The 15,947-nt window shown below is 40.2% G+C and overlaps 1 protein-coding gene across 1 annotated transcript; it reads left to right on the forward strand.

Moving 5' to 3' along the window:
• Positions 1-14,326: 14,326 nt before the first annotated feature.
• Positions 14,327-15,704, forward strand: LOC105062846 (EP300-interacting inhibitor of differentiation 2). The gene has a single exon (XM_010947236.3). The coding sequence runs from the start codon at positions 14,496-14,498 to the stop codon at positions 15,177-15,179; it is 684 nt and encodes a 227-aa protein (XP_010945538.1). The 5' UTR covers positions 14,327-14,495; the 3' UTR covers positions 15,180-15,704.
• The last annotated feature ends 243 nt before the right edge of the window (positions 15,705-15,947 follow it).

Consider the following 15,947-nt stretch of genomic DNA (forward strand, 5'->3'; position numbering starts at 1 on the left):
TACTGTGTGGCACAGGGAACTATCTTCAATTTCTTATAATAACTTGTAATGGAAAAGTATCAGAAAAAAATATATATATGTACAACTGAATCACTTTGCTGTACACCAGAAACTAACATTATAAATCAACTACACTTCAATTAAAAAAAGAAGATAAAAATTATTACTAGAGACAAAGAAGAACATTGTAAAAGGCAGCATTTCATCTAGGGGGGAAGCATAGCTCAGTGGTAGACTGCGTGCTTAGCATGCACAAGGCCCTGGGTTCAATCCCCAGTACCTCCATTAAAATAAATAAATAAATCTAATTACCTCCCCCACCAAAACAAAAAAAAATTTTTTTAATTTAATTTAAAAAATAAAAAAACAGTAACAATTGGAGACTTTAATACTCCTCTTTCAATAATGAATAGTACAACTAGACAGAAGATCAAGAAAATAGAAGACTTTCCCAGGGGGGTGGAGGGTGGGAAGGGATAGACTGGGATTTCAAAATTGTAGAAAAGATAAACAAGATTATACTGTATAGCACAGGGAAATATACACAAAATGTTATGATAACTCACAGAGAAAAAATGTGACTATGAGTCTGCATATGTCCATGAATGACTGAAAAATTGTGCTGAACGCTGAAATTTGACACAACATTGTAAAATGATTACAAATCAACAAAAAATGTTAAAGAAAAAAAGAAAATAGAAGACTTGCACAACACTATAAAACAATTAGGTTTAACAGAAATCTACAGTTCACCCAACAACAAGAGAATGCAGATTCTCCTCAAAGGCACATGGATTATTGTCCGGAATAGACCATGTTAGGCCATGAAACAATTCTCAAAAACATTAAAGGACTGAAATCATACAAAGTATGTTGAGCACAATGGAACTAAATTAGAAACCAAGAACAGAAAGAAATTTGGGAAATTCACAAATGTGTGGAAATTAAACAACGCATTCCTATATAACCAACTGGTCAAAGAACAAATCACAAGAGAAATTAGAAAATATTTTCAGATAAATAAAAACAAAAACACAACATACCTAAACTTATGAGATGCAGCAAAAGCAATGTTTGCAGGGAAATTTATAGTTATAAATTCCTAAATTAACATAAAAGAAAATTTTCAAATAAATAACCTTTCACCTTAAGAAACTGGAAGAGCAAACTAAATCCAAAACAAGCAGAAGGAAATAATAAAGATGAGAAAAGAAATAAATGAAGTAGAAAGGAGAAAAACAATAGACAAAATCAAAAACCAAAAGTTGGTTCCTTGAAAAGATTAACAAAACTGGCAAACCTTTAGGTATACTGAGCAAGAAAAAAGAGAGAAAGCTCAAATTATTAACAATTGGCAAAGAAACTTTAAAAGTCTATTAGAACTTACAAACATTCAGTGAAGTTACTGGACAAGACATGAAAACCAATGGCATTCTTATACACCAGTTTAAGAGTCCATTTGCAATAAAGAACTTATTCACAATAGCAACTAAACCCTTAATGCTCCTAAAATTCAATCAAATAAAAGGCACGAAGGATTTGTTTAAATTGTGAAATTATGCACATAAAACTTACAAAACAAATCAGAATAATTAAAATTAAAAAAACAAAATATTCATATACCCATCACCAAGCTTCAGAAATAAAACGTTAGTACCTTATAATCTCCCTAGTTGTCCCTCCCCACTGCCTCCACTTTACTCACCTTCCCAAGCAAACTCTATTTTGAATTTGTTTCTCATTCATTCGAGTTACAGTTTTACTATCTATGTCCACAAATCAATTAGGAAAAAAACCTATAGAACTTACAGAATGTAATACAAAACCTGAATAAGTGGACACACACATCACATGAATGGAAAAGAATCAATTTTAAAGATTCCAGTTCTCCCGTAAATTAATCGAAGCAGTCATGAATTTCTAAGCAAAATCCCAATAGGACTTTAAAGAAATTCTCAGACTCAAAAATTCACACACAGTGTAAAAAGGTCAAGGATAGGTAAGACAATCTTGAAGAACTAGGAGGGAAGACTCAGCTTCATTTGATGTCAACAGATCACATATTAAAGTGCTTGATACAATCAGAGTAAGACATACTGCATTGGTGTCGATAAAAAACAAATAATAGAAAAGGTGGCATTACAAGTGAGTCTGGAAGACAGATCTGCTAGAAGTTAGAAGCGGTCTGGGCTGAAACTTCGGGGAGTCACAACAGTAGAGTAGGCAGGGAGGCCTACCAGAAGGACTTCGACTTGAGACGGAGGGCAAGGGTTAGGGGGTGGGGAGGAAGAAATGGAAGAGAGGGAGACTGGGAGAAGGAAAACGAAAGGACGGAAGGAGAGAAGATGAGGAAAAGGATAAGAGAGAGAGAAGTCGGGGAGAGGTGGAAGGAGGAGGTAGCAGGGGAAGAGAGGGTGGAAAAGAAGGGAAAGAGGGGGAAATGGAAGACGGGAGGGGAAGGAGAAAAGCACGAGGGGAACGTCAAGAGGGGCAAAAGTATCCGACGTAACAGCAGCCATCGGAGAACAGTTTCAGGCCTCCAGCACCAAAATGTGCACAGCTTTCTAAATTAGGACAGGGACCGAAATATCGATGATGTAGGTGTCTTACCAAGAATTACTTGACTAAATTTTAAAATAGGAAGCAGCCCTCGTCGTTCGTTTGGGACTCGGAGCAACCGCAGCCTGGCCCAAACTTAGCACGAGTAACATTCTGGTCAGCAGCGTCTCCCTCCACATAAACCCGCGAGTTAAACGCGCACTCTCGCGAGTATATGCTCACGCGCGCGCACGTATTCACATGCGCAATCGCGCTGCCACGTTATTCCCGTTTTGTCAGAGCGCGTACGGGCTGACCCCGCGGTCGGAGGTGCGAGAGATGCCCACGGACAGTAGTGTTCCGCCGACGGGCGCGGTGAATGGCGACCGCGACGTCCTACCGCTGGCGGGAGGCGGTCCCAGCGCGGCGTGAGGAACCCGGGAAAGGCCGGGTGACGGACAGGGCTGGCCGAGGGAGACCCCGAGAGCGGGCCGGGCACGGGGACGGCCCGGCCTGGCTGCGTTCACACGTCCCCAGCACAAGCCCCGGGGGCTTCGGGCCTGGCTTCGGGCCTGGCTTCGGGAAAGCGCAGCCTGTGGGGAAGAGGTGCCCAGCGCCCACGGCAGCCGGCTAAGAGGATTTGACGAACCCAACTGGGTGCTTCTGGATGTGTGTAGAGCAAGGGAAGTAGCCCACGAAGCCAGCTGGCGAACGCGTTACCCCCAACGTCTACCTGGATTATTTTACGTTTATCGAAGATCTCTTTGCATCTGTGGCTCTAAGTCGTCTGGCCACAGAACTTGGCTGCGATTGGCTGAAAGTCGGAGAATAGTTACACACAATGTCCTGTACATCGAAGAGGAAACTACGTTTAGAGAATCCTGCCATTCATTCTCTTTTCAATTCATGTAACACAGAGTCGTTTGCTAATTCTACAACTAAAACAGTTTTATTGGGGGGAGGCGGGCTGTAAATAAGGGAAAAGAAAGCAATTCTTGCACCGTTGGAAAAAAGGGAAGAGTGTCAGCAGAAAACAACAGAAAACATGTAGAATAAATATTGGATATTCTGAAGCAGGTTTTTAGAAAAATCCTGATTGATGCAGATTCTTTCCCTTGCATTGTAGAAAGTATCTTACGTTTGCCTCACTGCAAAGGTTGGTTTTACAAGAATAAAACTTGACTCAACAACTTGCCAATACTAAAACCCATGGATATTAACCAAGATGAGTAAAGAAACAACTACAAGGCCCAAATTTCTAAACTTACATCTGGAAAATTAGGAATGGAGGTCTACTGAGGAACTTCGGAAATTTCAGAATCTGTAATCCCTTTGTGTCATAACCAATAAAGACTGATTACTTAGTGGAAGATTAATCTTGTCTCTTCCAAGATATTTTAAGTGACAGGTGAAATCAAAATACAACAAAGCATATATTGTATATATTATGTGTTAAAGTGTTTTCAAGAACATCTGAAATATGAAAAGGACATATTTTTGCTTAACTTCTACACTTTCATATATTTTATTTTTTGAGTAGGTAGTAGCTTCACCAGGCTCATAAGAGAAAAGGTATAAAAAATACGGGGAAGAGTCTTCCTTGCCTTTTCCCCATGTACTCAGTTCCCACTGCAACCCCACACAGAATCACAGTTATCAGGTCTTAACGTGTTCTTCCAAAATGCCTTCACCGGGGAGGGTATAGCTCAATAGGAGAGTGAGTGCTTATCATGCACAAGGTCCTGGGTTCAATCCCCAGGACCTCAACTAACAACAACAACAAAAGTGCATTGGGGAGGTCAGTTATGTTATTGGTCTCAACAGAGGAGTAGACCTACCACCCAATGACGTCAGGCTTGGCCATTTGACCAGTGAAATGTGGGCAGTAGTGATAAATGTCAGTTCTGAATACAAGTTTGAAGAGCATTGGCCGTTTCCATCATTTACGTTTTCCATCTTGTCATATGAATGGGATGTCCCAAATAGGCAAGGCTTCTTCAGGCTGAATCTTGAATTGAGGAAGGTGCGGAGAGCAGAGCTATAGCCCACCCAGAGCAGATATGTGGTGTAAGTAAAAAGCATAAACTATTGTCATAAACCATTAAGAATTTGGTGGTGTTTATTACCACTGCAAATGCTTGATGGACACCAAGTCATCCTTTGGGGTTACTTATCTGGATTTCCCTTTAGAACCATTTGGAATGATTCTTTGGGAAGAAGAGCTCTTTGCTTCAGCAAAAATATTCTCCCACTGATTGAGAATATAGCAGTTTCTGAATTGTTTACCCTGTATTTATTTATTACACGTCTGTCCCACAGCCTTACAGTAGCAGCAGGCTTTGCTAAACTGGTGACATTCAAAGGTAACATGTAGCCATCTCCTTAACTTTAAACACATTCTAATGGTTTCTCTTCAGAGTTCACTTTGGGCTTCACCGTTTCCTGCTCTGACACTGCCGGTGGACATCGAAAGGTTCATAGAATCACCTGGAATTTCCTTGGATTTCTGAAACCAGCTTGGAGTCTTCTTCACTTGGTTCTTGAGGGATCCCAAGGAGGCCACATACATTGGGAAAGAGTTTCTGCCCCCTAATGAGAGGGTCAGGCCTAGAGAAAGAGGTGCTTGCTGCCAAACAAACCATAAGGAAAGGAAAGGTGCTTGGACTTGAATCTGAATGACCCCGAAGTTCAAGTTCCTGACCATTTCAGCTGTGGCCTCTGAGTGTTCCTGTAAGTACATAGTACATCCTTAGGACAGGGAAGAGACTAAGTAACATCCCCTCCAAACACACACATACACATCCTTTGTTATCACACGTGGCAAAGAGCCGTGCACAGGGAGGTGGGACAACTTCAAAAGCATTTAGAAGAGAATCACGAGGGCTAGAAGTTTCAGGGGCTCAGCCTGAGTTATTTATAATGCCCTTGGGGTAATGAATACGGTTTCCCATCATTGGCAGTATTCATTCATTTGTAAAGAAAAGCATGTGTGAAACTCCAATAGGTCTGGGAAACGTGAGAACAGTGTCTCTCCCTGATGTGGAGATCCACCAGCCTCCTGCCGGAGTATGCTCTCCTAGCCAGTGGAGTCATATCAAGCACAACAGAAATTTTCCTTTGTAAGCTTGGTCTTACAGGCTAGACACAAAAGCAAAATGTCCATCTTTCTTTAATACACCTAGTGAAGTAAAAGCCCATAAGAAACAATGTATTCATGGAGTAATGATTCCCCAGGAAACACAGTGTCACTTACATTTTAAAATTTGGACGAAAAGAGAATGGTTCTGGGTATATTGGAGACCTTGGTATTGTGAAAGAATATGTCCCGAGAATAGGGACTCATTAATCCAGTAAATATATGCTTAACACATACTTTGTCAGAAACTGTTAAAAGTGCTGGAATAAACAAGGGATGGGAAATGTAGGAGTATTACAGTGACATAGTTCATAGTGTTTCAACTGGCCAGGATTGTGGGTGGATTAGGAACAACGAGAAATGAAGACAACATAACTGAATTAACAAATGAGTAGATTATTCTCATTAGCTTTCAAACCAGAGTTGTGGGGCTCTTGCAAGTGTTTGGTTAGAACAGTGGTTCTAATGCTGCCTATGCATTAAAATTACCTGGGAAGCTCTTAAAAACCCCAATCCTAGGATGCTTCTGACAATAAAGTCAGAATCTCGAGGGAAGGGATTTGGGCATCGGTAATTTTTAAAGCTCCAGGTGTTTGGAATGTGAACTGAGAACCAGTGGGTTAAAAGAATAATTTGTCCCAGGATTGATGTTATTCTGTGGAGCATAGTAATATTCTCCACAAGAGGCACTGGGAAATTTTAGGGAAACACTTATTTGAATGCGGCCTAATTTTAACAAACCCAGCAGAATGAATAAGACCACTTTGGTGTCATTTCCCTCGGTGAAGCACAAAGGGTAAAAAGGAACCAAGACAAGAATGTTTCACCAATTTTTTTTTTTTTTTGCTTATTTGAAGTCACTGAGCCAGTAGATTTTGAATGGGGAAGCTCAGTTCCAGTTCTGTGGGTACTTCCAGAAATAGTCTATCTCCAAATACAGATGAAATTCCAGAAAAGATGTCCACTCAACAAGTTAACAGCAGAGTAAGTACTTAATACACTACTCTGACATGACCCCAGACAACACTCACAGGAAGACATGAATGGTGTGTGACAGCTCACGCATTGTTTTCTCACAGCATCCATGGTCTCACAAGCCATCAGCAAATCTGGAAAAGCCCCAGAACTCCTTTTTATCAAGCCCTTGTTTCCATCAAGAATTGAACTTGACTGCCCTCTAGTGGGCAGAAGACTGACCCATCCAAGAGTGACAATCGAGTGAAATCATGGGCTGGGCTACACTGCCTCATGGTCCTACCGGAGTGTGGATTCTGGACAAGCACTTCAATGACCCTCTGAGGACTGAACTCTCTTTAGAGGTTTATGTGGAAATTTATCTTTCCAAGATGCGTTCACAGTAGTGACTTGGGGAAAAGGACAGCAAGAAAAAAATCAAACTTGGACAGCGTAAGAATGTTACCAAAAATTTGTAGGCTAGAGAGTAAAGCAAAATGACCATCTTTTTTTTTTTTTAATACACCTTTTGAAGAAGAGCTAGGTCATCCGTCTATTAAATGATTATTGATTGGTCAGAGACTCAACATAACCTAAATAATTTGTTTAGAACTGGGGAGAAGAAAGAGGTTGTCATGCTATGCTGGAAAAATTTGGTCTGTGAAAAAAATAAGAACTTACTATTTCATTCAATAAATATGTGTTCAACATTTCCTCTGTACCAGACACTGTTATCAGTGCTCAAGTAGTAAACAAAGGATGGCCCATAGAATTATTAGAGTGAAATATTTACCAAGGGTAGGCTGGTCTCCAATGTGGGTGGGTTGGGAAGAACAAGGAGTGAAGATAACACAATTGAATTAACATCATGGATCTGCACGATGTCACTGTTCGTCTGATTAGCTATTGGGCAATGTGACTGCACATACTACAAGGATTTGGTTAGAAAATAATTTGTTGCAGGACAGATGTTATTACAAGGTTGATCTGTGGGAGTGCAAACTTGGGTTAACAAACTTTGATATTATAATAATTGCTTTTACCAAGTCATATTCTCACCTTTATGTAAACACATAAGAAATGTATAATAAAAACCAATGCTTTCTATATTTGACTTTATACTGCTGCTTCAAAGCAAAATGTCCAAAAGCTTAAAAGACTAAACTCTCAATACCAGTCACCACCTTATCTATGGAACTTAGCTTAGTTGCCTTGAAGCTGCTTTGCTAGCAGGAATTGCTACAATCTGTCTCCTTGCTGTAAAAAGCAGGGACATGCTTTGCTTGCTTTGCTTAATTCAAGGTCATAGATTGAGGGCTGCTTATACTTGTGGAAAACCATAACTCGTCCCTTGCCCTAACTGGCAGGACATGCTTCCCTTATCAGGCGTAGGTGGATGGTGTAGGCTGTTCTTGCTCACAGAAGACTGTAACTTAGTCCTTAGCTGGGAACAGCTGGGCTGCTTCGCATGCTTAGACAATTTCTAATCATTGTATGGAGACTTTGTGGTGGTCTGGGTTTTCATTATCAATTATTTGGAACACTGTAACCTTGCTCATGATTGTTTGAGGCTTAAAATAACCATTTGTATTATCAATATTGTAACCTTTTCTCTAAATATAAATTAAGATTATAGTGTTTCTGTTTTTCAAGAACTGAAACTGCTGACCTGCATCCCTGCAGGTACGCCATGCCCCTTACTCATTCCTATGAGGTATTTTACTTTGACTCTTTGTTTGACTAGTCTAAATAAATACAAGAGCTTTGGAGGAGCTCAGGGAGTTGGTCTCCAGCTCCCTCTCACTCTCTTGACCTGATAAAGTCTTGAGTAATTTCTTCCGCGGTAGGATCTTTGCTGGGCAAAACCCACAACGAACAGAAGCCACACTGATCCCTCTCCTTTTTTCTGATCCAGTGGGATATTGGAAAAGTGTTTTATCCTGTATAAACTGACATTAACTGGACAAGGGGAATTAATGAGTCAAAACTCCAGACACATTGAGACCAAAGGGGGAAATGTACAGAGGCAAGAATTTGTCCTTGAATTTCTTGCCAGTTAGAGAAACAGTGGATTTAGAATATAGAATCTCAGTCATGCTTCAAGAGCTATCTATTGGAATTTACAAAGGTGATTACTCATCAGAACTCGGGCTCAAGACCACATTTGTCTGATTTGTAACCAACAAAATGTAAGAACCCCCTGGAGTAATTTTTAATTATGCAATTTAATTCAGTAATCTCTTACTATTGATTTGACTTTTCTCCCCAAATAGAATCAAAACGCACTTCTCATTGGCGATCCAAACCATGGAGAAATCATGCTGGGTGCTCCTGAAAGCATCCTGAGTCTACCCGAGTCTACTTTAATCCTGAAGACAGGCAGATGACAAGCAGGATTCAACCTGCATTCTAGAGTTGTCCAATAACTTTCCAGCTCTACTGACAGTTAATTCCAAACCATTCTAATTCCTGGGGACAAGGGGTGGGGTGAAGGAAAATATCTTTAGTGAAACGACATCAAATTTTCATATGCTTATAACTTCAATTTGTTGAATCTGGATGGACTGAAACTATCTCTCATGAGTACAAACCTGCCTTTGTCTTGACTACATCTTGACTATCTTTGTCTTGGCTGCTTCTGAAGTGAACTCAGATACTGTAAAGAATCATAAATTAAAGCTAGTAAACTGATTAACCTTATTGACAGGAACTAACTTATCCATTTGCATGTTGAAAAATAGGTCCTCACCAGGGGGGAGGGTAATAACTCAGTGGTAGAGCACGAATGAGCATGCATAAGGTCCTGGGTTCAATCCCCAGTACCTCCATTAAAAAAATAAATAAACCTATCTTCCTCCTCAAAAAAAAACAAGTCGTTGAAACAAAAGTTTCTGGCTATATTGCAAAGCTATAATAATCAAAACAGTGTGGTACTGTCATAAAAACAGACACATAGACCAAAGGAATGGAATCAAAAGCTCGGAAATAAACCTCCCATGTATGGTCAACTAGTATTTGACAAGGGAGCCAAGAATACCTAATGGGGAAAGAATTGTCTCTTCAATAAATGGTGTTGGGAAAACTGATTAATCACATGCAGAGAATGAAAATTGACCCCTATTTAACAGCAGTCACAAAAATGAACTCAAAATGAATTAGAGACTTAAACATAAAACCTGAAACACTAAAATTCCTGGAAGCAAACATATGGGGAAAGCATGCTGACATTTGTCTTGGCAATAATTTTTTGGATATGACATCTAAAGCAAAAAGAAATGAATAAGTGGGATTACATCAAACTAAAAACCTCCCACACAGCAAAAGAAACAATAAACAAAATTTAAAAGGCAACCTCTGGAATGGAAGAAACTATTTGCAAACTTATCTATCTGACAAGGGGCTAATATCCAAAATATATCAGGGAAAAAAGGCAAACAAATCTGACTTGAAAATTGACAGAGAACTTGAATAAACATTTTGCCAAACATGATATACACATGGCCAACAAGTACATGAAAAGATACTCAGCAAAACTAATCATCTGGAAAGTATAAATCAAAACCACAATGAGTTATCTCTTCACACCTGTTAGAATGGCTATGATCAAGAAGACAAGAGATGACAAGTCTTGGAAAGAATGTGGAGAAGTGGGAAACCTTGTGCACTCTTGCTGAGAATGTAAATTGGTACAGCTACAATGGAATACAATATGGAAGTTTCTGAAAGAATAAGAATAGAACTACCATATGACTCAGCAATCTCACTTCTGGGTATATGTCCAGAGGACATGAAATCAGGATCTCAAAGAGATATCTGCTCTCTGGTGTTCACTGCAGCATCATTCACAAATAGCCAAGATATGGAAACAACCTACATTTCTGTCTATGGATGAATGGATAAAGAAGATGTGATAGATAGATAGATAGATAGATAGATAGATAGATAGATAGATAGATAGATACAGTGATATACAGATATATAATATATGTAATATACATAATAGAATATTGTTCTACCATGAGAAAGAAGGAAATTCTGCCATTTTCAACAACATGGATGGACCTGGAGGGCATTATATTAAATGCGATAAGCCAGATAGAGAAAGACAGATACCACTTATATGTGGATATATATGATATCACTTATATGTGGAAACTTAAAAAGCCAAACTCACAGAAGCAGACAGTAGATTGGTGGTTGCTAGGGGCTGGGAGGTGGGGAACATGGGGAGATATAGACAAAGGGTACAAACTTACAGTTATAAGATTAGTAAGTTTTGAGGATCTAATGTTCATCATGATGATTATAATTAACAATACTGTATTATATATTTGAAAGTTGCTAAGAGAGTAGAACTTAAATGTTTCCACCACTAAAAAAAAAAAGTAATTATGTGAAGTGACGGAAGTGTTAACTAACCCTATTGTGATTACTTCAAAATATATACGTGTATCAAACCATCACACTGTACAACTTACAATGTCGTTGAGAACTGAGGTATCAATTTCACCTCAATAAAACTGAGGAATAAAATATACCTTTCTCCCTAGATCTCTTGCTATTTCAAGATCAGGTTTCTGCAGGACTGTGACCATAAGCTTCCTAGAAACCCTTTTGTCTAGTTGGGAGGCTGTCCTAGGCACTGCCTCTCATTATTGAACTCTTAACAAAGGATCATAAAGCCACACCTTTCATTTGATCTATATTCGGGCTGTCTTTCACTTTGACCATATTTTGTGGCTGGAGAGACTGGATGTGAGAAAAGCTTTCCTTTCCCAACCTAGCAAGTCACAGTCTCTCTATATTTCCTCTAAATTCTTCTGGAAAATCAGCCAGTTCCTTCTATAGGTCAACCCTCTCTTGCTACACTTTATCATACTCATGAGGGAGTAAACAGCATTATGCCTGGGTATCTCCTTAGCCAAATAACACAGGTCATTAGAAATATTTTCCATCTTTTGGGTAATCACAGGCAACAGGTTACCAAATTATTTCACTACCTCATAACATAGAGTCACCATTTTTCCTGCTCAAATAAAAATATTTCCCGTTTTCCCTATGTATATTAGCCTTTTGTTAGGGCTAAAACTCCTGATGCCAACTTCTGGAGCAGTTATCTATGGCTATAACAATGTTGCATGACAAATCACATCAAACACAGTAGCATAAAATAACAAGCATTTATTTAGTCAATGAGCCTAGAAGTCAGCTGGTAGGTCGGCTGGGGACTGACTGATCTTGAGACCACTTTCCTCAGCTCCATTATTGTCTTCCACCATCCAGAAAGCTAGTTCAGAGTTGTTCTCATGGTTGAGACGGGAATGGAAGTATGAAATGCCTCGAGGCTCAGTCTCAAAACTGACACCTCATCATCTCTGCCACATCCTATTGGTCAAAGTAAGTCACAAGGCCAGCTCAGATTCAAGGCACGGAGAAAAAGAATCTACCTTTTGATGAGAAGAGCTGCAAACTCATTGTCCAAAGGGTGCAGAAATAAGATGGAGAATGTGGGCCACTTTTACAATTAATCTAGCACAGTACAATCTTGGGAAAAGAGACAAGGCTTGTAACATCATGTTTAGACCTCAGCACAGCATTTAATATCTCAGGAGAAATAAGCAAATCTGGAAAATCCACTAGTCAGAGCTCAGAGAAAGAACTACCACTTACTCATAAGTAAGCTCAAGCCCATCTAGTGAGCACAAGTCGTAAAGCCTAGAATAATCAGGGGCAATAAAGATGCAAGAATGACATCATGATTTCCCCAACTGTCCTAAGCCAGGTGCAGATTCTGAGTCATGGTTTCATCCCACAGCCCTAAATGTACTGATTTAAGGTCCAAGGTCAACATGAGTATTTATCCTTTAAAGGAAATCTTTGTTCACAGTAAGGACAAATTTCCCACCAGTGTTAATTATTTCAGGCTTTGCAGCCTTTGGGAGAAGCAGATCCTGTGTCTTTCCTTATAAACTCTTCACTCCTCTTTAAAAATATGAATTGATGACCATGGGTTTAAATTCTCTTCTCTATTTTTTTCCTGTAAAAATATATCACGGAACTCCTGATATCAGCTTCCTTAGTTGTTTAGTCTGCAGCGTGACTGAAATTGTCCTCAAATGCTTCTGAAATACTGGCAGTGAGTCAGAGGCAAAGATGCTGCAGCTGCTATGGGAACAGTCTTGGGAGCAAGAGCTAACCTGGAATCTATTTCAGATGTTTGCTCTTATCTCCCCACATGAGCACTTCTGTTTAATACACCACAATTTTGTTTAAAGCCATTCCTGTTCCCTCATAAGAAGAGGGACTTTCAGCCTCTCCTGGAAGGTGATTTTTGGCCTCAGAAGGCAGGATTCTGTCTGTCTCTGTAGGATTATAGCAAATTACTACAATTTATAGTTTCTCCTTGAATAATATACTTTATTACCTAAGTCTGGGAATTCTTTTGTTACATATTTGTGATTTTCCAGGCAGCCTGAGGATGGGAGCAATGGACCTTGAGCCTCCAGCCTAGCCCGGAAGCTGCCTTTTAAGGAAGCCACACATCCAGTGATTGCAGAGATGCTTGGTGGGAAGCCACATTTGAAGCAGCACGTAGGCTGATTGTTGCGTTTTATAAATGTGGTGCTTGGACAAGGGAAATAAAAATGCAGCCTCATGATCTGCGGATAAGACCTAATGCCTCAGAATAGCTATTCCCAACAAGGCAGAGAACACTGAGTCACTGAAGTAATTTGCTGACATCCATTAATCACTCCATCATGGTGGTAGTCGCCACCAGTGAAATCCTTATATGAGGTTTCTCACGTTAATTACTATAAAGAGAAAGTAACTGGAAAGTCAATATTTAAGATGCATGTTACAATATTATGGGATACTTAAAAATAATGGTGATGAATATGTAACTATCAAGAAAATTATTTATAACCACAGTGAAAAATATGGATGAATCTCATAAAAACAATGTTGCGCAAAAGAAACCAGACACAGGAGTACATAAAGTGCAAAAAACAAGCAAAATTAACTACAGTATCAGGACTGTACCCTTAGGTAGTTTAAAAAAAAAAAAAGCAAGGAAATGATTACCATAAATATCAGGATAGCAGTCACCTCTGGCTAGAAAGGAGAGGATAGTGATAAGAAGGGGAAAAGGATTTTGGGATACTGGAAGTATTAAATTTCTTGATCTGAATGCTGATTACATGGATATTCACTTTGTGATATGTCATTCAACTGTATATTTACATTTTGTATACTTTTTTCTGCACATTATATTGCAGATAAGATTTAATAAATAAGATTTATTTAAAAAATTAATGTCTAAGAATAGCCAAAGCAACTTTTAAAATAACAAGGAAATATTTTTATAAAACTTTAGTAGTTAAGAGGATTGGTATGAAGATAAACAAATGAATAAATGGAAAACAATAAAGAACGTCACCCCCCCCCCAAAGAAACCCATAAGCCTAGAATATCTTGGTATAGAATTAGAGATAGCCTAGGCTGTAATCTTAGGAAAGCCAACAGGAAGTGATCTTGTGAGACTTTCCTTATAAACATTTAAACTGGTTGAGACATAAAATATAGCTCTGCCCTTCGACGTTCTGGGGAACAGGGGATGATTTCAGACGTGTTGGCTCTCCCGGCCGCTAGGAGGCACCTGGAGGATCGCGGGCGCATCGGGATGACGCGTGCGCAGTGTGCTCTTAGGGGGCGGCCGCGGACGCTAGGCTCTTGCACGTGGGTTTGCACACAGCGTTTACCCGTGTGCATAACGCTCACGCACGCGCACTTACGTGCTCACCCTTAGTCGTGCGGTCTCGTTATTCCTATTTTTCTGGGAGCGGCGGAGCTGACCCAGCGGTGGGAGATGTCCAAGCTGCCCGCAGACAGCAGTGTCCCGTCGACGGACGCGGCGAATGACAACGGTGACATCCCGCAGGCGGAGGTAGGCAGAGGGAGGCGGGAGCCAGCCCTGGCGCCGCCTGTGGAGGCCAGGGAAGATCCGATGGCGGCGCCGAGGGAAGGTCCGATGGCGGCGGCCAGGGAAGTTCCGATGGCGGTGCCGAGGGAAGGTCCGGTGGCCGCGGCCAGGGAAGGTCCGATGGCGGCGCCCAGGGAAGGTCCGGTGGCCGCGGCCAGGGACGCCCGGATGGCAGAGGTCGCCCGATTATTGGCGGACCCAGCGGAAGAAGAGGGGCCTGAGGGCAGACCCCGGTCCAGGCCGGGGAACGGCCCAGGCCTGGCTGCATTGCCGTATCTCCGTCTCCGTCACCCGCTTCGAGTTTTAGGAATTAATTACCAGCAGTTCCTCCGCCACTATCTGGAAAACTACCCGATTGCTCCGGGCAGAATACAGGAGCTTGAAGAACGCCGCAGGAGATTTGTGGAAGCCTGCAGAGCCAGGGAAGCGGCGTTTGATGCCGAATATCAGCGGAATCCTCGAAGGATGGATTTTGATGTTTTAACATTGACTATAGCTCTGACTGCATCTGAAGTTATCAATCCTCTGATAGAAGAACTTGGTTGTGATAAGTTTATAAGTAGAGAATAGTTTAGTGACGAAGCTACTTAAAGAAGAACGTCTGCATTCAAGACAGTCATACCAATCCTGCAACTTGACTTTTAAAAGTCAAAGTATATGACAATATAGTTTAAAAAAGAAGAAGAAGAAAGCTTCTCATGAAAAAGCATCAGAAAAGAAATAGAAGAAAAGGTCAAAAGGACTCCTCTAAAATCCTTTGAGTTTGTGATTGATAAAGATTCTTTTCCCTGCATTGTAGAAACGTCTTTCAAAATTGCTTCACTAAAGTGAAGAATAGTTTTATAAAATTGAGGTTTGATAAAGAAAAATTGCCAGTAACGGAACTAATGATGATGAAAGAAATTCTCAAATAGCAATGATAGAAATATGAGTTCCAGCTGAGTTACTAGGACTGGAAGGCCATGGGGAGAATGTGAAATTGTCAGAATATGTGCTTTCTTCCTGTCAGATTCAACAGAAGTTTTTAGTGTAAGATTGGTTTTGTGTTTTCTGAGGCATTTCAAAGGGCAAGCAAAATAAATACTGTATATATTACATGATTATGTGTTCAAAAATATCTGAAATTTCCGAGTTTTATCTTTCATTCAGTTTTTAATACTTTTTTTGGTAAATAATCTATTTATAAGCTCCCAAAATATAAAATGTACAATGAAAAGTCTTCCATCCCTGTCCCCCTCGCTCCACTACCTACCTCAGTCCCCATCTGTAACCCCAATACCTTGTCTATCCTTCCAGTGTCCCTGTATACACAAGCAAATACAAATCTGCTTGTGTATA

This window comes from Camelus bactrianus, chromosome 9 (assembly GCF_048773025.1).
Source record: "Camelus bactrianus isolate YW-2024 breed Bactrian camel chromosome 9, ASM4877302v1, whole genome shotgun sequence".
Taxonomy (NCBI): domain Eukaryota; kingdom Metazoa; phylum Chordata; class Mammalia; order Artiodactyla; family Camelidae; genus Camelus; species Camelus bactrianus.